General features: G+C 35.6%; 1 protein-coding gene across 2 annotated transcripts in view; it reads right to left on the bottom strand.

Moving 5' to 3' along the window:
* Positions 1-24,923, bottom strand: part of LOC148953306 (A-type potassium channel modulatory protein KCNIP1-like) — a 253,811-nt gene extending 228,888 nt beyond the window's left edge. For both annotated transcript variants that reach the window (XM_089087614.1, XM_089087615.1), the window contains exon 1: positions 24,785-24,923. In XM_089087614.1, coding sequence (XP_088943740.1) covers positions 24,785-24,848 — 64 coding nt within the window. In that variant the 5' untranslated portion in view covers positions 24,849-24,923. The remainder of the gene's footprint in view (positions 1-24,784) is intronic.
* Between the last annotated feature and the right edge of the window lie 2,041 nt (positions 24,924-26,964).

Genomic DNA, 26,964 nt, shown 5'->3' with positions numbered 1-26,964 from the left:
CTTCTGTTTCTTGCCCTTTTGAGATGCAATACAATAGTTTGCACCCGAAAACATAAGAAAACCTTTTCCAGCTCAAAGTAAATTAGTAACATAAAAAATCAATGTTAACAATAAATTTTGATCTGAACTTTCATGAAGGCATCAAATATAATCAGCTGGTAGTTAGAATATAAGAATTTTGTTTCCCAAATATCAAATAGTTCAGGGTAACGAACAGTAAGTAACAAGAGATTGGTGCTAATAGTAACCCAAACTCTAAAAATTCGTATTTTTATAAAAAAAAAATATACATACAAAAGGGATTGGCTTTCTGTAATGATTTCAGTGATGAAAAATTCACTATCCTGGCTTTCATAAAAGGGGAAAGCACTCTTACAAACGCAAAGGATCTGGATGAAAGTTAAACAATCAAATTTTGCATATTAGCAAACCCAGTTACAGGGGTGTCAAGCCCCAATTTACAAAAATGCGAACTTTTGTCGGTTTTTTTTTTTCGAGGATAATAGTGAAGGACAAGTCTATTTTATTTTTTTATTTTTTCAGAGGGGTTCGTACCGTACCAGTGGTATTGTATCTCGGGAGAAGGCTCACTAGAACAGGAATTGAAAGTTCTAGCGCCCTTTTTAAATACTGAAAGAGATTAGGTCACAGGAAAGTATTATCTTTCTTCAATTTTGTCTGCCATCACAAGGAGACCAAGAAGCTAGTGCGTGAAAATACTGAGGTAGCGAATCAGTTTAGTACTATCAAAAAGGTCTATATTAAGTTTCCCACTGTTAGAGGTCATGTGGCAACGTAGTGGAGCATTCGCTCCTAATGATGCATACAGACAATACAAAATAAACAGTATCGTAATATATAGTTGCACATTAGCTATTATGGAGACAGATCAGTGGATCTTCCTGGGCAGGTGCCCAGAAAGTGTATTTTTATGCCCACCTTTTCCAGTTTTCAATGCCCCACCAGACAAGTATTGATAGGTGGATTTGGAGAGGGGGCAAAAATTTAATTCTTATTCTTTATACATTCCAAAGAAATATTGGCGGATTAAGCCTGTAATACCAGTGCTGCCGTTGTAAGCTATGCCTTGGGGGTAATTAAGGTTCTTATAAGGGAAGGTTGTATAAGCATTAGAAAAGCCCCATTTGCTTGAAAATTGGAAGCTCTAGTTCCATTTTAAGAGTTAAAAGCGATGGAGGTGAATAAGCCCCCCCCCCCTCACTACCCCTCTTTTCATAAAACACGTCTGATTGAAATTGTGAGATATCCATTTTAAAACAAAATATTCCAAAGAACATATAACAACGCCTACAGGGTTGACAACCTCCCAAGTCCTGGTGAAAGGGCTGTAAGTTATGCCCTGGGGGCATATAAGGTTCTTATGGAACGGGCTGTCGTAAAAACTTCAGGTGGGGCTCACTTGATTTGAAATTGGCGAGTTATATTCCCCTTTTTAAGAGTGAAAATGATTTGAGAGCATCCAGCCCCCCCCCCCCCTCCACGCCCATCATTTCGCAAAAACAATCATCCAAACAAAATTTTGAGACCACTATTTTTTCAGCATTGTTGAAAAGTTCAGTAATTATGCTTTTGGGGATGTCAATCCCCCTCTCCTCCCATCAAGGCCTCATGGCAAGGGCTGTTATTTAGGCAATCTGATTATTGTTAACATGTAGTATATGTTATTGAGAAAATTTATACATGTTTGCTTACTACTTTCCCAAAATTTGAATGGCATTGAAGTAGGTCTTTCAAGGAATGTTGAGGGGAGTGATGAACTAAATCAAAGCATGTTATGTGTATATGGGTTAACAAAAGGGCGTAGCTCAGGAATGACAGAGTATATTGATTTTGAACTTTCAAAATCATGGTGCAAAATTTGTTCGCTACTACTACTACCATTAATATGACTAAAACTACTGCTTCTGTAGTGGGTACATCTAAGGCTGGGAATATTGAAATAAAAATCTGAGGAAACCTCAAGGAAAAAGTTGAGTTAAATCAAAGCATATTATGTGCATACAGATTGCTGATACGGCCGTATCAGCAATATTTTTGAAACAGCATACCGTATCAAGAGGAAACTTCATGGGTATCATGAGTGGTTATTCAGTTGACCGAAAGGCAAAATGTACCTGCTACTACTGCTATTAATACTGCTGCTACTACTGTTACTACTACTAATAACAATTCTTATTGTAACTACCGTTCCTACTACTACCACTACTACTATGATACTAGTACAATTAAGGCTAATTGTGTGAAGGTAAATATTTGACGGAATATTGAGGGGGAATTCAAACTAAATCAAAACACAATATGTGCATGCAGATATTCAAAAGGGCGTATCTCAAGAATGGATTTGGGTATTAAGTTGGAACTTTCAGAGAATACTTACGGGGGAAGATCAATTCACAAAAAGGTAATATATGTATGTCACTACTAACACTACTACCATTGCTACTTTGATTAATACTACTACTGCTACTAAACTACTCCGACTACTACTCCAATTGCAAGATCTTGCAAGGCTTAGAGTATCAAGATGAAAAGGGCGTAATAGGGGGGGGGGGGGTCAAAAACGCAGATCAGCCATTTTTTTGGAACGACTTACCGTGCCAAGGTAAAACTTTCGAGGCATCATAAAAGGGATGTTCAACTGATCAAAAGGCCAGATGTACATGTTTCTACCACAATTAATGTTGCTGCTACTACTGTTACTACTGTTAATAATACAACACTAACACTTGAACTTCTTCTATAGTAGTATGCGCCTTCTGGATTTGCTCGGAGGTATAGCAATTTCTACGTTATTCTATAGAAGCTCTACACCTTTTCAAAGAGATTGAGAGCTCCCTCACATGGCATTATACTATGTTCCATCTTATGCTACTTGGGATTTGCATTATATGTTATGAAGGACAAGTTTTTTCTGACATAATTTACGTGGACTAGATTTCTACTTCATGATATACATGTTTTTTTAGGGTAAATCCGGGGTCAGAAAACCGGTGCGTCTTGTTTAGCTGCCAATATATATCAATTATTTTTTTTTGTATATATTCAAGTTTCAGATTAGAATTTTCTACAGTTTGAATAGTTCATTCATTCTACCAGTATCAATATTTTTGCAATTATTTAAATAGATATGGACTATTCTAAGCGACTTCTGGTGAGTAAAATTTTCTAATTATTATAATAAAAAGAAATCTATTTTTTTTTCGTCTCGCCATTAAGTTAAGGAAGAATTTCCTTACTTACGCTTTTTTTTCACCATGTTGTTAGCTCTTTTAAAAAGCTTCATTCTTTTAAATATTAAACAGTCCATGTATTTCAATTTTAGTAAATATTCAAAAAAGAGGGGTAGAATAGATATATCTTTTGAAAATGCTAAAAAAAAAAAAAAAAAAAAAAAAAAAAAACTTAAGCGTATAGGGTGAGATATAGGCTAGAGGACGAACCATTTATATACTCAATAATTTTTAGTTTAGGCTATGTCCAGGAGACTTTTTCTTCCTTTTTTCTGTGATTTTAAGTATTTCGTAATTTAGGTAGGCCTATATAAGTTTTAAAAGCTTTGCATAAAAAAAAAATATATAATTGTCAACTTTTTGTGTTTGATACTATGGAATTGAAGGTCCAATGCCCTCCGTTAATATTCTGAATAAGTAAGAATTGAGCTAGCTAATTAAATTTTGTCATTTTTTTCAAATTTTGGGGGTTTATTACTGTGATATTCGTAATTTAGGTATATAAGTTTTTAAAAAAAACTTTGCAAATATAAAAAAATATATAATTGTCAACTTTTCGTGTTCGATACTATGGAATTGAAGGCCCAATGCCCTCCGTTAATATTCTGTCTCTTTTGAAAATGCTAAAAAAAAAAAAAAAAAAAAAAAAAAAAAAAACTTAAACGTATAGGGTGAGATATAGGCTAGAGGACGAACCCTTTATATACTCAATAATTTTTAGTTTAGGCTATGTCCAGGAGTTTTTTTCTTCCTTTTTCAGTGATTTTAAGTATTTCGTAATTTAATTATATAAGTTTTAAAAGCTTTGCATACTCGTATTACTAGTAAATTCAAATTTCAGGGGGACTTAGCCCCCCTTCCCTCCAAACTAAAAATTTTACAAAATTTTACTTTAAAAGCTTTTCTTTTTAAATATTTCTAAAGTGCTAAGAGACATAGAGTGCTACAAACACCAGAATAAACTTTAGAGGGCAATTTATCTGTAAAAGAGGGCATATTATTTCGTTACTAAATTTTTTCTTCTTTTTTAAGGATGTTGAGGTGGATTCATGCAATTACCCTCCCTCCAAAAAGAGACCAAGATGGGGTGATATCACATCGATGCAAGCTGCAAGACCATCAGTCATCAGATATGCTAGGTCCAATACAAGTTCAATGGACCAGCCAGGAGCCTCTCAAGCCAGTGTCAGCTCTGCAAAAAAAACCTCTATACAACCTGGCAGAAAATTCAAGAGAGAATGGATAGATTCTCATAATGCATCAGTTTCATCTGGTCAAGATCGGGAGGACACTCCTCTTCATGCTTTGCCAGGGACTTCAGATGTACAAGTGCAGTCAGAATTAGTAAATGTATATCTTTTTTTTCTTTCCGTATTTTCAAAAATAAGGCAAATTTTCTCAAGTGCGTAACTTTCGATGAGTAAAACTTAAATTTGTTTCTAAACTATTCTATAATAATCCTACTTCATTTTCTTTCATTACCATTAACCAAATTAGCAGTATATAAAAGAGTGGTTATAACACAGAAGTAGCAAATAGCTTATCATACTTTTCTTTAGATTTATAAAACCTTACCTGTAATTTTTCTTTTAAGCAAGATGTTTTCTAATGCAAAAATCTAACTATTTCATTAAACAAACTCTATATATATAAACAAATCACTATTTCACAGTTGAGAATTGAACAACCGTTCTTAAACTTGGATATGTTTTTGCACTTAGCTTTGTGCGTATTTAAACCTTTATCAAAATAACCCATCTGAAAATTTGAATTTTAATCTGACAGGTATAATTTGAGTGTTAAACGCTCGTTACAAAAGTGGGATTTCAAATAATCGGATGTTTTTATCTTAGATGAAGAGATATTAGAACAGGAAAAAAAAGGATTCTTAATAATTTAAAATGTGACAGCGCAGTGTTATCAATAACATTATTTGGGTGAAACCGTTTTGGACATTTTAGGCAATTATTTCGGCGAAACAGTTAGAGACATTTTAAAAGATGATTTTAGAATATGTTTTCGAAAAGGATTTGAGGCTGAAACTCTAGGGTCGTTATAATACACAAGTTCTATTTGAAAAGTGTTGTGAAGTCCTCTACCCCAACTCGAAAGGGCTCCAATCCCAACCCTGAAGGAAGCTTCGGATCCCCAAAGGTCCTCCCCGGAGCTCTAAAAAGGACAATCCAACATTTAAATTGCACTTTAATTGTTGATATGGAAGGAGAAAAAAAAACAAATCACTATTTCATAGTTGACAATTGAACAACCGTTCTTAAACTGGGATATATTTTTGCACTTAGCTTTTGTGCGTATTTAATCCTTTATCAAAATACCCCATCAGAAAACTTGAACTTTAATCCGACAGTTATAATTTGAATGATGAACGCTCGATACAAAAGTGAGATTTCAAATAATTGTATTTATATATCTGAGCTGAAAAGATCTTAGAGCAGGAAAAAAAGGATTAATGATAACTTAAAATGCGAAAGCACAGTGTTATCAAAAGCAATTTTTGGGTGAAACCGTTTTGGACATTTTAGGCAATTATTTCGGCGAAACAGTTAGAGACATTTTAAAAGATGATTTTAGAATATGTTTTCGAAAATGATTTGAGGCTGAAACTCTAGGGTCGTTATAATACACAAGTTCTATTTGAATAGTGTTGTGAAGTCCTCTACCCCAACTCGAAAGGTCTCCGATCCCAACCCTGAAGGAAGCTCCTGATCCCCAAAGGTCTTCCCCGGAGCTCTAAAAAGGACCATCCAGCTTTTTAATTGCACTTTAACGGTTTATATGGAAGGAGAAAAAAAGCTCCTCGCTTACAATTATTTATTTAGTCCAGGTTAACCACGTCCAGCACTTCAATCAAATCCTTTACCAAACGACATAGGAAAATTCGGATTGTCGAGAAAGTTACACCAACACCAACAACAAATGTATGGGATTCATGCCCATTAACCGAGGCTGAAGAGCAATGTTTCATAGAACATACTGCATCGGTTGAACGATGGTCGGATTTTATTGAGAATTATAATCAAGAGGGACAGGCACTAGAGCTGGATCCCTATTTTGCATTTTTATTCTGAATTTTTTTTTTGAATAAAACCATTATTTTATACATCATTCTCTTGTTCTAACTTATCCTCTAAGAATAAGACTTCATTTTCCTGACTAAAACAATATATATATATTTTTAACATGTTCAGTTGTCATTATGAAAGACATATGCCAATGTAACTTTTTTTTTCTTCTTTTAATTGTTCAAGTAGTGGGACAATGACTATAAAAAATTGACGTAGTTTATTAACTTTATAAAAATAATGCTTATTTCATATAGAAAATAAAACCTTTTTTATACAGATTAATGAAATAGCACTGCAGTTGCATAATGAAACAACTGAGTCTACAGGACCAATTCTATCACCACAAATGGAGTTCCGAGACGAACCTACATTAGTTGTAGATAATATGGAATGGCAAGGGGGTTTCCTTAACGATGTTCTTTTCGGGACATAGCTAGCCTAGACGATTTAACTCGTGATATTGATATGATAGAGGACCCGGACTGGGTAGATAGATTTATGCATTAATATTTAGGCGTTGTTACTAGTGCAAGTGAACCAGGTCCTCGTAAAGAAATTACATCGCGGGACAATACAAGCTGGCTCGATCAATTGTCCCCAAACACCTTGGAATATGTACTAGGGGACCTCACGCCATCTCCAACCATTGCAGTTGAACAGACGGGGGGTATTGACAATTCTATGTCACCCCCGCCATTTCGCTTAATGATACAACAATGCAAATTGTTGGGCCTAATTCTTCCGGGGACATTATTGATGACAACTTTACTATTAGTGAATTGGATACTGTACAAATAGGTGCAGGACATGAAAATAGTGCTATGTCCTCGTAATTAAGTGAATTTTATTTGTTAGAGTCTGCTCTAAGTCTTATACAAACATATGGGGTAGATTTTAACCCTCCCGGGGAAAACGTGGTTGACGGGGGCATTATTTTAACTGACCCTGTGAATGTTCTCCATAGCTACATCGACAGAATTTGAGCGCAAATTGAGATTCAGATTCAGAAATGGGGGGGGGGGTCACGGGGGAGTTAAAGCATCAGTGAATCAAAAATTGTATTTACAAAAGGGAACATCCGGGGATATTTTTTATTTTCATTCTTCAACTGGCAGCCAAACTTTTTACGCTGGTCTAAATGAATTTGAGGACAACTTTTTCAACTGGGTAAATAAATTGATATCAACTTTGGACACGTTTAATGAGAGGGGTAGTGGGTCCACCATTTTATACATTGAATGTATGTACCTGAATCTCATTAGATTTAAAAAAAAACTTTATTTTAAGGGGGGCAGGGGGTGGTTGACGAATAAAATACCACCCAGATTTGTTAGGAACGGGAGAAACTCAGAGCTTTAAATTTGACACGGGGCCACAATGCTTTAGGTGTGAGTTTTTAACAGCAGCCCATAAGACACTAAAAAATGAATCGTCAATGAAAAATCTCGACGGACTTGCACGTAATGGTGGAAAAAATTTCCCTAAAGTAAATTTTGATTGTTTAGAGGGGAAGTATCCGGTGTCCTTGAAAGAAATAAGCATATTCGAGAAAGCAAATGAAAATCTTGGGTTGATGGTGGTTGTTCTCCAGTATGACACTGAATTTGTAGATGGGGGAAAGAAACCAAATAAAAAAAGGGTTTAGTATTCAGTGAGGACACCGATGATGGACAATGTTAAAAATTGGGTATGGGTTATTTACGAACCTCCCAAAGATGTAGATTCCTAAGGTCATTTTTTCCCCGTTACAGCAATAAGTCGACTTTTATCCCAAGGCAAAAATATGGGGAACATCACTATTGCCCCATGTACCTTTCTTCATTTAGATATGAGGAAACATTCTCAGATCAGCTGAGATATTGAAAATTCATGGCAATCGAAGAATCGAAATACCGGCAGAAGGCAAAGATACTGTACAATTAAAAAATTTGAAAAATTCCGAGCTTAAAGTTGATAAAGTATCTTTGCATTGTGAAACAAGACTGATTTAGGTATCGGAACTATCAAGGCCAAATATAGTCAAGGAACACAAACTAGTTGCGTGTTCCTACGCGCACATCCGTTGCGATTCCAACAATAAAATGCAATTGGAAGTTTTTTTTGCTATGGATGAGGAGGGCAGTATGGAGAAGTTATTGGTATCTTTAATTAAAACAGAAAATAGCGTAATTTCACGACTACGTAACACACAAATACCCAATGACATTGTCAGATAAAGAATAGCTAACGTTGGAAAAGGGGGAGAATCGTTGTGTTTGTGGAGGTGTTTTTGCTCCGAAAGACGCGGTTCAGGATCATGACCCCCTTATTGATCCCAATTCAAAAGGGAAAATAAGTTTCGGGGGTGGGCTCACAATTCATGTAATTTAAAAATTAAACAGCAACTTTTTCTTCCGGTTTTTATACATAACTCTAACTACGATCTGAAGTATGTGCTACCAGCATTGGCGCATCTTCAAAGAAATGGAACAGTGGATGATGATGCATGGGTGATAGACAGCTTTACCTACAAAATCATACCTAAATCATCGGAAAAGTTGCTTGTTTTGGAATTTATGTGGAAATTTGTTGAAGCCGACGTTGAGTACACGAATAAAATTCGCTTTTTAGATTCCTACAGTTGTTTCCCCAAATCATTGAGCGAAATAATTCAAGTGCAGAAAAACGATGACGGTTGCAACGCTTTCCCCCTTCTCAAGCAACAATTTCCAAATGGTTTATATGATATGTTGACGGTCAAAGGCATATATCCTTATGATTATTATTGTTCCATGTCAAGATTCACCGAGGAAACTATCCCTTCGATTGAATCATTTTATGATAGTCTTCATGATCGTAGTTGCACCCCCGATGAATACAGTTTTGCTAAAAAAGTGTGGGAAGAGGGAGGGTGTAAAAATGGGTTTGACTACTGCAAGCTGTATTTGTCGAGTGACGTGTTAAATGTTAGACATTATGTTTAAAAATACGGACAAAATCTATGAGGAATTTAATCTTGATTTGGGCTATTATTTTTCTTCTCCTCATCTAGTGATGGACCCCATCCTAAAAATTAGTGGGGAAAAAATTGGGCTAATCACAGACATTGATCATCATCTGTTCATCGAAAGGTCAATGAGGGGTGGATTTGTTTTTCACGGGGATCGTATCGAGGGAAATGATCCAACAGGAAAGAAGGCGGGGACAAAATCGGATGTAATTCTTCTTGATATGAATTCTCTCTTCTCCTTAGCCATGTCCCTTTATTCGCTACCTTGACGTGACTATACATTACTCAATGACCCTCAAGCTTCCCATTTCCCCAACATTGGCGACGAAAGTGTTGAGGAGACTGGGTCAGTGGGATGTTTTTTTCAAATTGATGGGGAGATACCAGTCGAGCTTCACGATTCAGTAAAGGATTTTGTTTTACCGTGCATCAATAGACCTGTGACTAAGGACTCTTTGAGCCCTTGCAATAGGCGTTTAGTTGAGGTGGACGGATTGCATTGGTCACCTTCAAAACAAAAACTTATTGCTGATCTTCTGCCGAAAAAAACATAGTTGTGCATCATGTGACTTTAAAATGGATGTGCAACAACGGTTTCAACGTCAAAAAGGTTTACAGAGCACTCCAGTTTAGTCAAAAAACCTATCTGAAAACGTTTGTTGACACTTTTGTCAACAAACGTTCTGCAGCACAGACGAAAGCCGAAAAAGAAATTTATAAACTCATTTTGAAATTCGGCTTTCGGCAAAATGTGTGAGAGTGTTCGCAATAGAAGTCGTTGTGACGTCGTGACCGATCCCGAACAAAATGCTCGAATTATTGCCGATCCAAATTACACTTCCTTCACAATCATTGGCCCTGACATGGTACTATTGAATAGGAAAAAAAGACGCATTGTCTTGAATAAAAATATTGCTGCAGGCAGTGCGATTTTGGAGATCTCTAAAAAGCTCATTTTGGAATTCTACTACAATGTGGCTAGGGTACAGTGGCAGGAAAAGGGGCAAGTAGAGGTCTGCTACGGGGACACGGATTCTCTACTGTTAAAAGTAAAAATCCCAAATCTAATTGATGATTTGGCGCACGGTGAAATTATCAGCTCACGGATGGACTACACTAATTGGGGTGGTCTTTACCCAGAGCTAGTGAAACGTCGGGCACCAAATTAGCTTTTATTTTTGAATCAGAAACGGGAGGCGACATGATTTCCCGTGGTATGTTTGTAAGTCCGAATGTGTACTTTATACAGACACACGATGAGGAAATCAAGAAACGTTGCAAAGGAGCACCCAAGCGCTGTGTGGATAAGAATTTCGACATGGACATCTATAGGAATTGTATTGTTCAAAATACAATTCCACGAGCCAAATTGCTGGCAATTCGTTCTCTCAACTACAGGAACTTTACTGTAAACATAGAAAAAATTGCCATGAGTACCATCTCCGACAAGGTCTATGTTTGTCAAGACGGTGTGACCACCCCCCCCCCCCCTCCCTTGGTCACTATTTAACTTCAGACCGGGCCGAATGTGTTATCCATAGGGAAAGTCTCGGTTTGAATAAAGTCCTGTAAATTATTTCCTAAAACCTTTGGGGGAGGGGGCCTCGCGGCCTTTGGGGGGGGGGGCCTCACGTCCCGGGGGGGGGGGGGCCGGCCATGGGGGGGGGCGCACCGCCACTATCTAAGTTATCTTTTTTTTTTACTTAGAGAAGATTTTTTTTTGTAAATGTTTCATTCAAAAAAAAAAGTGATATTTTTTCAAGTGCTTTAATCTAATAATGTATTTTTTCTATATAAATAAACAAAAAAAGTGAATTTATTTAAGGGGTTTTTTTCTGTGTGCCTATGTAAATGTTGTATTTTTTTTATAAATAAATTTAAAAAAAGTGTATTTTTTCATGTTTAATGTGCTTTTTTTAATGTACTGTTACTTTTTTTTATGAATATAATAAAAAAAAATATGATTCTTTATTCATATTCTTCTTATTATTATTATTCTTGAAGGGATTAGTAGTAGTAGTAGTAGGGAAATTATTTAGTCATTAGACAACTATAGTCTACAGTTAGTTGTCTAGTTGAACTGTTGAAGGGAACATTAATCAATTTAAAACACCATTTAGATCGTTTCTGTGTGGACCGTCAATGTCGGGCAAAACAACACTCTTAACTAAAATAATTAAAAATTGCGATAAAATGTTTGTGGACAAGCCGAAAAGAATCTACTATTGTTACAGTATTTGGCAGCAGTCATACGATAAAATAAAAGCATTTGTTGTCACCACGGGTTTGGTGCAGATACAATTCATACAGGGACTTGATGTTTTCAGCATTATTGAACCAAACTCTTGGCTGATCATTGACGATCTGGCTGAATGTATTAAACGATGGTCCCAGGAAATGCTGCAATTGTTCACTGTTCGCTCTCATCATGAACAGATTTCCGTTACTCTGGTTCTACACAATCTCTTTCATCAGAGCAAATGTATGCGAACACTTGCTTTGAACTGCACCTACTATATCATCTACAGAGTTGTTCGTGATTCTAGCTCGCTAATAACCCTTAATACAAAGTCCTACGAATGTGCTTCCAACTTCTTGCAGTCGGCACACACTCAGGCCAATAATAAGCCCTACGGCTACATCCTGTTGGATCTTAATCAAACTACACCCGAGGATCTGCGTGTAGTAGCATCTATTTTTGGAAGCAAAGTCAGTCCCAACCTCACCGATAACACTAAAACGAGCGATTAGTTGCTAACATGATACTGAAGAAACTACATGAAAATAGACATTTGTTTTCAGTTCTAAGCACTTCAAAACCTCCGCTTAGGAAAGCAATACTCAAACATGGTATTGACAATGATTTCATTAATCTAATATCTGAACTTTGTTTAAATTTGACCGAGGGTAATGTTCAACTGTCAGAAGTAGTTAAGCAACAGGCAAAGCAACATCGTTCCATTGTACATACATTGGCCTGTAAAAGCAAAGGAAAGAATTTTAAAAGGTAACGACTTCTTCAGGCGGGCGGTAGCTTTTTCACACTTTTACTGCCGATAATTGCAGGACTTGTAAACAGTTTTCTCTAGATGGCAAAACCCTATAAATTTGACTCCAATAGAACTCGCTCTCTCACCCGTGGAACACTTTGAGGGCAATCTGAGTAAATTCCTCGACAATAAAAATATTGAGGATGATAAAAAAACTTCTTTTACTTCAAGATGCACTTCGCCGAGTAGAGAAACACAAGTCCTATCGGTCGAAGCCCACTGCTGCTGCTGCTGGTAATGATCACAAAAAAGAATCATCTTTTCAAGAGTCTGCTACTGATTGAACAAAATTAAAGATGAAAGATTTGTATTAATTTTTTTTTAAATTTGGATTTATAAGGCCCAACTATTTTGGTGAGAAAATAAAACGACTCCTAGCCTATATCTTGGAAAGTGGTCAAGATCAAATTCAAGTTGATAACAATGGAGAAGGGATTATAATTCAGGGCAAGAGATATAATCTACTTGATTTAATCTATGACATGGTTACAAATCGTAAAGGACTATTATCATTTGACGCTCATCTATACAATTTTCTAAATTCATTAAACTTCCCCAAAAGTCTTAGTAGCAATAGACAAATTCTAAAAACATTAAATAAACATGCATCATCATCAACAATATTGACACCATTAAAATATGAACTTGAAGAAGAAGAAGGTTTTAAATCAATTTTGGAAAACACTAGCACACCACTGATAGCTAAACAAAACCGAAGTCGTATCAAGTCAATGTCACCATCACCACCACCACCACCACCACCAGCAACCAGTATACAAAAGGGTAGCGGACTGTACACAACGTGTTTACGTTCAAAATGGTTGAAGTTCTGAAAGGTGTTTATGAAAATATTGGTGAGGCGGGGAGTTGAAGTTCCCTCACCACTCTTTCCAAGGTCACTGATGTTCACACTAAAATCTAACAAGGCTCTAGAAAAAATGAATGAAGTTAGACACTGCATAAAAATTACACACTTTGTGCTAATCATTATTGTAAAATTAAAGCCTTTTGTCCACTGTATATAAAGCAAACATGACTTCTAACTTTCGATGAGGTTAACGACATCACAAAACATAATAGAAGTAAATTCTTCATGCAATCAGTGTTTTGAGTCGCTTTGCATATGCAATTCCATTGCGATCAAAGAGAGGTGTTGAAGTTGCTCAGGCCATTGAAAGTATTCTTGAACAGGATTCATATAAAAAAATTCAAACGGATCGCGGTGGTGAGTTTGTTCATCCTCATTCTGCAAAAGTACTAGAAAAGTATAGGACACTGCTCTATCATAGTCACAGTCCAATAAAAGCTGCATTGGCCGAACGATTGATAAGAACTGTTCGACTTTTAATTTCAAGATATTGTACATTGAAAAATACACCGGCTTTTATTCATGGCCTAGATAAAATCATGTTGATTTATAATCAACGACCTCATCGATCATTGTCCAACTCTATGCCAACGGAAGTTCATCATTCTGATCATGATACAATTGACACCTTTCTTAAACAGTATTCTAATGAAACGATTGTCAAGAAGAAAAATAAATTCAATGTTGGTGATACTGTTTGAACTAATAGAACAGCTAATGTTTTTGAAAAAGGGGAATTACTTGTGGTCCACCGAACTTTTTAAAGTGGTAAAAATCCTAGACACTAAACCCATAACTTATCGCCTGCGTGATACCAAAGATGAAGAGATTCTCGGTGGCTTTTATGACTATGAATTGCAAAAACTTAAAAATGCTAGTGAAATCTATCAAATTGAAAAGATATTAAAGACACGTACTCGCAGGGGTAAGAAACAGTTACTTTTTCGGTGGCTGGGATACGATTCTGATTTGGATTCTTGGATCGGTTTTGAACATATTGACACTACCACATGATTTCTATGTAACTTTCATGTCCAACGTTTCCGATCCTCTCTACAACGACTTGAATACGACATGTGATTTTTGGACAAAACTCTCCCCCGTCCTCAAATTTGACGGTGTATGTGAAGTGGCTCTTGTCGAATGTATTCTCAAAAATACCTATGACTTACTGAGAAAGGGTTGTGTGTATGATGTAAAAATTATACCATTTGATTGTACTATGAATAGGTTGGGCTATGTAGACTATGACTTGGTTGAAGCATTTAAACCTTGCGACTATCCACATGCCACACTGAAATATATTGAATATGATAATATGGGAGTTTTGTGTCGTACAATCAATAGAAAAATCTCATATCGTAGGAATGGTACATTCCATTTTAATTACTCATTGGAACGTGATAGGATTTACATTAGCTCACCTGTTGACACTGAAATAATTATTCTCAATGATAATCTGACAGATGCTCTTGGCTTTAAACAGAATATGATCAATGGGAAAATTGCTCGCACCGTTTACGGGATGGATCAAGTTATTTTTGCTGATTATCCACCTGGTTTTGCCTCGGACTCTTGCATATTTCTCTATGCATCCTTTGTATAAACATCAAGTGTCGGTACTTAAAATGCTTATTTTCACCTTTTTCATAAGCGAACAAAATTCGGTGAGTAAGGGTGAAATCTTAATACATAGACACTTCAGTACGACTATGAACACGAGGCAGATTGGGAAACTTGCCGTGGACCCCTCAATCTCTTCGTGGGTGAGACTATAGCACCAAACAAAGGCTTAGCAGTGATTACATGTCATTTTCGACCCATTTTCAACTAGAGAACAATCACCTAAAATGACCAATAGAAGAATTCCATTTGTTTACCCTAATATCGATTACTATCCCTGTGCTTTGTGCTGGCGTCAAGTTGGCACCGGATTTGACTACTACAAGTGTTATAATACAATGTCTAGTACTTGGTAGCTTGTTTGTTAGGCTTTTTCGTTGTGCACTACCCCTCTCCAGAAAATATATCTTGTACCTGGTGCATCGAATTTTTCTGACTTAACACTACAGGACTGGGGGTCGGGCAAGAATTTCAAGGAGAGTGTTAAGGAAAATATTAGATCTTCAGCAAGAGCCGTTGGTGAGCAACTAAAATCTCGAAAAAATGGGGAGGGATTGAAAAGGATGCGTTCGCGTCATTCACTCATCAGTCTCCACCCAGGCAGGAAGCAAAAGACATCAACAAGGACTTTGGGGAATAAAACAACGAAGGCCAATAAGCAGAAGAAGAAAAAGAAAAAGATTGTTACATCAAAGAAGGATTTCTTCTCTTAAGATGACTTATCTCCCCCACAAGGAATCACATCTATCAATCAGTTCCTCATTGAATCTATTCAATGCTGAAAATGTTGATGTCAGTGCCAAGTATGGCTACTATGAACAATTTCACCCCCAACAACCCCTCTCGGAAAATATACACTTTCAAATATTTTCTAATGAAGACTATTTCATTGATTTGTCGTCAATATTTATTGATTTAAATGTTGTGGTGAAGAAAAAGTCAGATAATACAACTCCAAATGCCGGTGATGGTCTCTCCTATGAAAACTGTATTCTACACAACCTATTCAAACAAATTAATGTATTTATTAATGGAACATTGATGAGCATTAGCAATGATTTACCAAACAGTGCAATCTACATACACTTTATGAGTATGACATCAAAGTCTTACTCGGAGATGAGGTGACTTTCATTGGTCTATGAATATCAGTCGTGCTTCGATATTAACGAAGAGTTGACTACTGAGGTGACCCAAGAGTACCTTTTGATTTGAAAATCTAATAATGAAATCTTCAGTATATATCAATGGCTACCCCCCAATGTCAATATTGACATAAAGTTACAGATGGCCCCATCAAATATCATTTTGAGAAAAACACTTCCTCCAGCACCCGATGCAAATGTCATTATCACATCGGCAATTCCCCACGTCCGAAAACAACAGGTTATGAGCTATGTTGAATTGGCAGTGGAAAAGATAAGAGCCAATGGTAACAACATTAAACTTCTTGTCCCCCATACGATCACCAATCAACGTCACATTGCCACCGGCTCTCGTAGCTATACCGATTCATCATTTATCAATGGAGAAATCCCATCAAAAGTCGCTTTGGCCTTTCTAAAGAGTGGCAGTGCCGTTTGATGCTAGACTGAATCCCCCATTGATTTTAATTTTTCCGGTCTATCTAGCCTTGTGGGCAAAGTGAATTATACACTCTATCATTTGACAAAAAATCCTATAGAACTCTGTACAAGTTGACCATGCAATTTCTAGATAATGACTCTAAACTAATTGAAAATGGAATAACCGATTCAATATTTTTAAAAAATCATGTGGTTATTGTTTTGGACTTGTCAGGTACTCAGGATATGAGTATAGTACGAACAGGGAATGTACGTTTAGAGTGTACATTTGCCGATGCTTTGACTGAGAGTATCACGCTAATATCACTGAGTCAATTTGAAAACCTATTGGGAAATCACACCCGACGGCAGTGTTCTACTAGACCTAGCAATATGAACACAAACAAAATAATCAATTTATTTAGTATGGATCCATACATGGCCCAGTACAAGTCCTATTGCATACCTTCCGACTTTATTGAAAAAATCCAAGTGTTAACAATACCCTTATCATTTTTAAAAGCAGTCTATCGACCTTGAAGACCGGTCATTGGCTATGCATCTTTCTTACAGCGAAGGATATTGAATTTTTTGATTCTCTTGGCCTATCGTATAAATTCTACGCTACATACATCAGCAACTTTATTGAAAGCAGTGGGAAAACCACTATTCAAAATCAACGAAGAGTACAGTATTTAACGACTAAGACATGTGGCTTTCATGCACTACTCTTTTTCATGTTCAGATGTCGTGGCTAAACCTACAAGCAGTTTCTCGTCCTCTACGTTGACTTCCCTCGATTGAACGACTTTTCTAGCGGAGAATATACTTACAAGTGTATTTAATATTGATTTTAGTGCCCTAAGAATAAAATGTTCTAAAGATGTATGTGAAATTATTTATTAATAAAAAAAAATTATATGCATGATAAAACGACTTTTCTACTCTTTAGATTTCATCCACTACTAGGTATTTGTCGACAACGACGAGTGCAGGTAGATTATCTGAATTCACAGTGTACTGATCCTGATGTACTGCAATGTCAGGGTCACATTTTCTAGAGTAGAGCGTGACTTCACTCTTGTCATATCTCTTTGTATAGTCAATGATACTAGTCTCATTCATTCTATAGAATTCATATGTTTCAATTTGCTTATTTGAAGCAATTTCACAAACATTGTCCTCAAGTGTCGAATCACACTCCGTAACAGCCAAATAAAAATCAGTGGGCGTATAATCATAACACCCATTGTCTTCACAAAGATGACGTAGAAACCATATTCTTTTGTTGTTCCAACAGTTGAATCGTTGACCCGGTTCCTCCTCCCAGAACAATCTAAAACCACGACGATACCAATCTCGTAGCAATAGACTAAAATCACGGTTAGGATTCTTTCCAATCATACCAGGATATGTATTCTCCCACTGATTACATTTATCATAGTGACAATTGGAGCATAGGCGTCCTCTAGGATGAGAGTCACACATCTCTTCAAGACAGGAATCACAACCTTTAATTTGTACAGCATATCCTCTATGCAATTTACACGGGTTGTATAATCTACACTTTTCATCATACTTATCAATCATTGTGCAATTCTCACATGATGACCAGCTGCCCAGTGTGTACATACATAACGGACATGTATGGAACATTTTTTATGTGTTGTCACTCTCACTGCCACAATTAAACTGAGCTAGCAACAACAAAAAATTGTCTGGGATGCAGAGATAGAAAGGATTAAATCATCCTTGAACACCATCTTTATCATGGAAAAAAGTCCTAAATTTCTAGACTAGCGTTTAAAAGCGCATCCACAATATCATTTTGCCGTGTCGTGATCAATATATCAATAAATTGTGAAAATACATTTGGACCACAATGTAGAAGCTTCATACAATAGTCTAATGATGAAGAATCAGTTTTCATTATATCGACAAGCATTCCCCGAGAAAATATCTTCCTTTGAATAGAAAGCTCTATAAAGTCGTCATCTTGAATCAAACGTTTTCCCATAAGAACTAGATTCCCCATGATTTGCTCTTTCTCGAATCCATCCATTTTTTTTTTTTTTTTTGGTCCTAACACTCTCACAATCAACTTAAGACAAACCAGATTTTTTTATACTCTAAAAAATATACGCTAGTCTACTATAGAAAGAAAAAAACCATTGATTTAGAAACAATTCTATTGAACATGATTACAATAATAATATTCACTGATGCATATTGTTCTCATCAATATATTTCGATAGGACATATAATGCAGACCGAAGTTTATTTATACGGAGGACATTTACTTTTCTAGCAAAACATAGCTGCTCTTGCTGTTTAAATTTGCATAAAGGTGTCACATATCTAGCATATATAGTGTCCCATTCAAGACATACTCCACAGCCAATGGTTATTGACACAACTACATTTGGTACTCGTATATCATTGCTGCTATTGTCCGCTCCAACCTTATTCTCTAATAATTTAAATGCACCACTCATTTTTTCTCCACTAACATGTTCTCAAATAAACTATTCTCTTTAAATTAAATTCTCTTACTAATATGAATTGTAAAGAAAACTATTCCTTTTGTTCAAATCCCAATCACCAATCAAGTTATACTCACTCCTTTTGAAAAGGTGTAATGTCTTGTAGAAGTATTACCTATATACATGGGGATAGTCACTCTCTTTGAAAAGGTGTAGAGCTTCTATAGAATAACTCAGAAATTGCTATACCCCCGAGCAAATCCAGAAGGCGCATACTACTTTCTATTACCACCGCAACTACTGTGATACTAGTAATATTAAGGGTAAGTCCTATGAAGGTAAAATTTAAGAGAATATTGATGGCAAATTCGAACTAACAAAAGACACTAGGTTTATTTAGATTGTCGAAAGAGCGTATCCTAAGGATTGATTTGTGGATTAAGTTGGAACATCGCGCGTTGAAGGGAATGTTGAAATAAAAACCAAAAGTGATATGTGCATACTGCTACTAATGCTACTACAACTATTGATACTACGCAAGCTAAGAGTATTAAGGTGGAGCTTTAAAAGAATAATTAGGTAGATGCTGAACTACATCGAAACGAAGTCTGATCATGGAAATTCTCAAAAGGGTGACAAAGCAATATTATTAAGTTAGATCAAATTAGACCGTTCAGGCTAAGTTGGCAATTTGCTTCAACATTCTCGATCGAGTTTTTTTTAACCTTACTGTAATTAGTCAGGTCAAATATCAGGTGAAAATTGCCCTAAATTGGCAGAAGTTAAAGCTTTGCGGTGATGAGATTTCTATTATCGCATGAAAAGGGCAATGAGAATTTAAATTTCTGTTAGGATGAACTATCTACAATTTCTTAAGACCATCTCTGTATAATCACCTCTGGACTATAAAAAATGTGTGAAAAATCACCACGGTGTAATAAATCCATGGCGTCTTTTCCAGGAAAAATACGAAATTTGTTATTTTGTAGAAGGATGATTGAATCTCCAGCTCTCAGGTTTCGGACACTTCTGAATTAGATGGTGCCTTTTTGTCGAGGCAGGCACCCTACGTTTTTTTTTGTGGGGGGGGGGGGTAGGGGGTCACCTTGCTCTATAATTAGCTATTGGCTTTTACGCTCTTAATGTTTCACGATTAACTTTAAAATTGATAAATTTTGCATGTTTGAGATGAACATAAAAAACCGATTCCTTTCATGTATTAGATAAATAAAATCAAGTCTTTTCAATTGAAAGTAAGGAGCAACACTAAAACCATAAATGAACATAGGTTATTACGTATTATAGGGGCGTTGCCCCCTCCTCAGCACCTTGCTCTTCACGCTGAAGTTTTTTTTTTGCACTTTTAAAAAAGCTTACTAATGTTATAATTAAACGACCCTTGTGTTTCATTAGTTGGTCTTAAAGAATTCGGATAAAACTCAAACTTTACTGTAAACAGCGAAGTGTTTCGATAGAGTTAACCCCCCTCATATACGTAATAATTCACGTATATGAGGGGGAGAGGGGAAGACAAAGTGCTTGTAGAGGGGAAAACAAACGAGTCACTTGTTCAGGGAAAAGTCACTTACTTACAGAAAGAAAAGGAGAAAAAAAATTGCAGAACACGAAAATTGGATAGGTTGGATAGATTAAATATGAGACAGTAAACGTGGCACTGGCACACTTAAATTATTCTCCTCCTCACTTTACGTCATATATTCTCGTCTATTCCGATCCTGCTCTTTTAACGCCTTATCCTCTCAACTCAGTAATATATTAAATTTATGTCACTTAAACTTACTTGAAATTTAATGCCACCTCCACTACCTTAAGTAAGTAATCGGATTAACGACGCTTCTAGCTTACCAAGGTCCCTGCGTCGGCCCTGCAGTGTGTTGCTACAGTAAGGTTCGATCTCTGGGTCCCGTATTACCCATCTAAGGTCAAACCCACTCCACCACTGCATGACCCTACACTAATTTTGAATCTGCAAGTAACTTTGTTTTCCAATTTGGGCGATCAGACATGTTTGATTAGAACAAGGTTTTAACCATGTTTTCATTCTTTTGTCTTTGTTTAACATTTACCAAGTAGATAAAGAAGCAAATTAGCTTTCCTGTAATACTTGGTAAATCCTGGCAAACTTGGTAAACTAGGTAAAAGTATTTAGGATGGACAAATTCATCTTATGGTTCCCTCCAGTTTATTTTTTACCCATGTATGAATATATATAATTTAATCTTTAGTATTTGCATTAAACTATAGTCGTACAAATTCCGTTTTCATTTCTGGACAAATTAATGTTTTCCAGAAAGACTAAAAACACTAAAATTACCGTCATCTTACTGGGAAATGTTTCATAAATTGAAATAGATACATATCTTGTGTGTACCATCTTAAACCTACTTTTTCCGTAAACTCAAGCCTTGGACAACAGATAAAAGAAAATTACTTTTGTCAAGCTGCAAGAGACATTTTTAGATCAATAAATCGTCTCCTATTTTTTCTCTTGTGATTTCAAGACTCTTTTAGCCACTAGTAAGATATGCGACAAATTTTCTTCCTGATGCGGGTTTAAAGAAATGATTTTACAAATAGCCCAATATTCTTATTGAATGTAAAGTATTAATATTTATGCTCTTGACAGCAGTGAACATAAAGTTGAAAGTCAAATTGTTGTGTATAATAGTGTAGACAACGCACGCTTTATTTAGCTTTATTTAGACCAGTGGTTCCCAACCGATTTTGGGCCATGTCCCACCTAGCCACTTTTAAAATCCTGATGCCTCCTCGTGGCATTTAAATTTTGTTATCAAAAATTTTACGTGCATTAACCTGAACGATGCTGACAGGGCCATTAACTTGGTATCTTTTTACAGGTCGTCCTATATACATAGGACGTCATATATTATATATAATATCATATATTATATCATATATATAATATCCTATATAATATCATATATTATATCATATATCAAAAAAGATATATATCTTTTTTGCTCTTTAAATGTATTAGAAGGTAACTTCATTCACATTGAATTTTTTTTTTCAAAATTAAGGCTCTAAGTATTGTCAGCTGACGTCCTGCCTTTGACTCATCAAAATATTCCACTGCCCAACCAGTCGGTCCTCTGCCCCAAGTTGGGATTCATGGATTTATACAATTTAGTTCAATGCAAACTCGTGCAGTAGTTATACTGATGGAACAGTTGTCTTCTGATCTGAATGTTGTCTTTTTCTATTAAGTTGTTTTCTGTTCTGTGTTTGTCTTGTGTAATTTGTGTTTGAGAATGTTTTCTTTTATTTTACTTTTGGTTTTTGCTCCGTCTTTGCTTTCAGCATTAAACTTGACGGGTTTACAATAATATAATGCATTAATTAAAATTAACTTTCCCCAGCAAGGTAGCTAAATTTAACCAATTGAAAATGACTCTTGAGACGTATCAGAAACACAGTAATCCTTTTACTGAATAAAAGATTTTAATTAGAGACAGATTCGCGAAAACATGAAAAAAAAACTTTGAACATAATTCTTTATAAAAAAAAAATTCTTTTTTTCTTAACTCCTTAATAAATCCACGTCTAAATAATTCAAATTATTTGCTACAAAAAATGGCTGCACGGGGGAAAAGATAAAAATCTTGGATGAGTGGGACAAATTTTGAGGTTTATACTTTGCGGAAAGCTCATTAGTTTCACTGACGCGATGGGAGCACCGCAATAGAGTTTACATTACCTTGTTTGCAGAAATTTGCTGGTGATACCTCCTCTGTGACATTCCGACTCGTTTTTATTTTTATACATCAAGATAAAATTCATAGCAAACGATATATCACAGATAATATCTAAACAAATAAAAAAAAAAAAAAATTTTTTTAAAATGAAATGAAAACTGTTATTCAACATTTTCCTGAGGCGAAATTCAATAGATGGTCATTACTTGAAGAATAAGCCACAGCCATTGTGATTCTTTCAGTTGACAGCCTCATTACTTTAGTTACTGATTGAAAACATTCGCTCACCCACTTGGGGTAATTACTTTTATTGTTTTAAAAATAAATAAATTTAAATTATAAATATACATTGTGGAATTTTTATAGAATTCATTTTTTTTTAACAAAGATACAAAGGAAAAGGTAATTTTCAAATTCTAGGATTCAGTTTTCTCTTCCAATTGGCATAACTGGCAAATTTTTAATTAATTTAAGGTTTCTGGCGCAATGAGGCCAATAATAGTTCAGATTTCCTGGATATTCTTTGTCAAACAATGCCCAACAGATAAGTTAATAATTCTAGATTTATTTTTTGAATACTTTCAAATTTGAAACCAGTCGCTATTGAAATGTGAGGAATATGTCATAATGTAGTGTTACATAATCTGTGATAATATTTCGACTTATCCCGTATCTTTACTTAGACAGCGCTATTGCGCTGCCTATAATTTTTGTTTTGGCTTTATATGGCCCTCTGATATCAAAGCTATTTATTAATATAGATCTGCAAACCCAAAAATAAATCAATTTAATTAAAAATAGAACAATATTTCAATAAACTACATACATTAAAACTTAAGTACAACAAATTAAATCTTACAGAACCAAAATCCATTCAAAATTACGAGCAAATAAATAGCACAATACCCAGGGCTATTAGAATAGAGCTTGGTTCAATTATGAGATTGAGAATCCTGTACTGGGCGTGGGGGTTGGGGAAAGTGGACGGGGGGTATGTACTGCAGCATTAGTGGTGAATCTGGCTGAAAAAGCCGAGTGTACACAAAAATCACCTTCACCCACCTAAAAGCTTGTTTATACTATACAACTGCTGTCTGCAGCAGCTCATTCCTGAAAATTTTTGTAAAAGCCAAGCACCAGCACTTGTATTTATGATTGTCTAATGTGTGTTTATTGTTTACAATATTTTGCGTAATGATTTTAAATTCATCAAGTAGCGTGTTTGTTAAATATTTACTTTTCTTCACTACAGCTGGAATAGCACCTACTTCAATAGTAACCCCTCTTGTCCCCCCAATAAAAAGGCTTTAGCTACGTCCCTGTTCATAGTTATTGATTAAACCAATTCTATCACTGACATGTGGTAGTCACTCCCCTTAAATTTTTAAATAAAATTATGTTAATAGTAAAATTCACTATATTTTGCGGTATTGAATCTGTATAGTTTACAATTTGCAGCAGAAGCATTTATTTAGGAATTATTGACTACATCCTGTATTCTTAAGGTTGAGAAAAATATAGCTATTTAAAAAGTGCATCGCTCACATAGGGTAATCACTCCTTATAATTTTAAACAGCAATATTATGTCAATAGTAAAATATCCTATATTTTACCTTGTTTGCAGCTTTTTGCTGATGACCCCTATATCATTAACCTTCCTACTTGTCTTTATTTTCATCCCTCAGCAAAAAAGTGCAAGGCAAACCACAAATATCTGGGGACACTTTCCACTGATAACCAAAAAGACGATGTTTAACCATCATAGAAATTGTTCCACCTTACCATAAGCTATGAGGCAACATTAAAAGCAGAAGCATTTTTTTGAGGAATGAGAGGTTAAATCCGGCATTCTTAAGGCTGAGAAAGTTACAGTTATTAGTTAAACCAAGTGTATCGCTTACACATGGTAATCACCCCCTATAATCCAAAAAAATAAAGTTATGTCAATAGTAAAAAATGCTATATTTGCGTCTATTGAGCTGTGGAGTGTGCATTACCTCGTTTGCAGCTTTTTTGCTGGCGACCCCTTATCATTGGAATTCCTACTTGTCTTTATTCTCATCCCACATTATGATTATGCCAATAGTAAAATATACTACATTTTATTTCTATTGAACTGTAGGGCTTACAATACCTTGTTTGCAGCTTTTTGCTGATGATGCCTCATCAGTGACATTCTGACTTGTTCTTAACTCCATCCCTAAGAAAATAGTTCAAGGCAAACAATAAATAGCAGGTGAAACCTATCACTGACGCAAAAAAGACGATTTTAAACTGGCGCGGAAACTGTTATATTATATTTTTGGACGGCATTCCATGAATTTGAAATTTGCGCTTATATTTCTTTGAGGACGTCTGGAGGAGAAGACAGAGCGGTGGTTAATAAACGAAGTATTGTTCATATCCACCAAGTTTATATCTTAACTCCTGGCAAAGGCCAGTTCCAATTTTATTCATAATAAACAGATGATTGATAGAGATATTTCAACACGTTTCCTTACTTCATTGATAGAAAAAGATGTTGGATATAGAAGTGATAATTGATCTTGTCATTTCTAATCATAGCTAGTTTCTAATATTAGACATTAATTAGATGTGTTGATTCTAAGGCAGTTCTTTGGCATTACACGTACATTCATGGGAGGGGGTAGATTCCCCCCTCTTATTGTTCCGGTAGAAAATTGAAAAACTTGACTTAAAACGTACTTCTATCGTGCTACCGTTTTATATCATAGCTATTATTTTAGCTCTCCTACAATCTCAAAACACGGAGGATTTTTTGTCATTTCTAAATATAGGTAGCTTTAAACATCAGGCAATAATTAGATACATCGGTTCAAATATAGTTCCTTGAATTTCCCTTGCCCAGCCCTACTCCTTCCTTTGTCCATCAGTCCCTGTAAGTTTCAACTCCATCCCCCAAGCCTTTCGTAAGATATTGTAGACACACGATTTCGAATACCTGGATACACATAGTGTCTTTCGATTTACCTCACTCACCCCTTGGCCCAAATCCAAGATTATAAACTCACTTGACCCTCTAATCCTTCCTCAAGGCTTCAGCTAGGTCCCTACAGTAATTCTTGAGACACTGAGAATAATAAGAAGAATCACATACATACGGCAGCTTTTAATTTACTCAGGTATGTACGTCAGGTACACTTTTGGGAAACTCCGGAAATGTTATCCTTGCGAACGTAAGAGCTAACTCAAAATAAAACTAATCAGAGAGATATAATTTTTACCTATATTAAGACACCCCCCCATCCTAATAAAATGTATAATTTTCTTGGCTTAAAGACTAATTTCAAAAAACTTCGAGCTAGTTGAACATCAGGGATAAAACCTACCACTATGAAATTTATGTAAGATATCCTATTTTGGTTGGGCCTGGCCATGGTTTGAAAAACGATCAAAAATTCAATATAAAAAACAAATTACTTAGACTGAAATTAAGGAGCAACATTAAAACTTAAAACGAACAGAGATTATTCTAGGAATGAGGGGGGCTTCCTCCTCTTCACCCCCTAGCTGCTTATACTAAAGTTTGACTTCTTGTCCCAATTCTATAAGGACATCTACTGAAATACAAGGCCCATGAATCGAAGATGCGAAGTTTTTTTAAAGCATTAAAAAACTTTAGCGTAACGAGCAAGGGGTTGAGTAGGGGACAGCTTGCCTCAAATGCGGAATAATTTCTGTATGTTTCAATTTTTAATGTTTCATATGAAAGGCTGAATATTCGTTGTTCAAGTTTCACTTTATCTTGAGGACACCTGATACTGAACACGAAGCAATGTTTCTTTGTCCCAGTTAGCTGTCTTTTTGGAAGTTTTTCGCAAAGCATCAAATGTTTTTCGAAAAAAAACTAAATTCTGCTGTTTGTAGATAGGAGCTTGAGACAGGGCTCTCTGATGTGCAGAATAGGGCTCTCTGATGGTTCGAGTTTCAGTAAGATCTCTTGCACTCTGAGTATTTTTTCCCTTTTTTGAAAAGCACGTAAATGTTCTCAGGCTCGTGGCATTTGAAGAATTACTTTAAACTATAAGCAAATTTATATATTTAAACTTATGAAAAGTACTTTAAAGATGTACTTTATTTATTTAAAACTACCAGAAGTGCTTTATATATTTAAACTCACCAGCAATTTGCTGAAATAATTTTCATTTCAAGCTATGTTTTTATTTCCCATGATAAAAAAAAAAGAAAAAAACACTAGCAATACCAAGATTATTGAAAGGACTAAAGAATGTGATTAACAGTTTTATATGTACCGATAACCATTCGTTCCTGAAAGTTTTAATAAATTTGGAT

The sequence above is a fragment of the Artemia sp. Qi Xiang Cuo genome, chromosome 4 (assembly GCF_049724085.1).
Source record: "Artemia sp. Qi Xiang Cuo chromosome 4, ASM4972408v1, whole genome shotgun sequence".
Lineage (NCBI taxonomy): Eukaryota > Metazoa > Arthropoda > Branchiopoda > Anostraca > Artemiidae > Artemia > Artemia sp. Qi Xiang Cuo.
The sequence above is the reverse complement of the archived record's forward strand: the minus strand, read 5'-3'. Positions and strand labels throughout refer to the sequence as shown.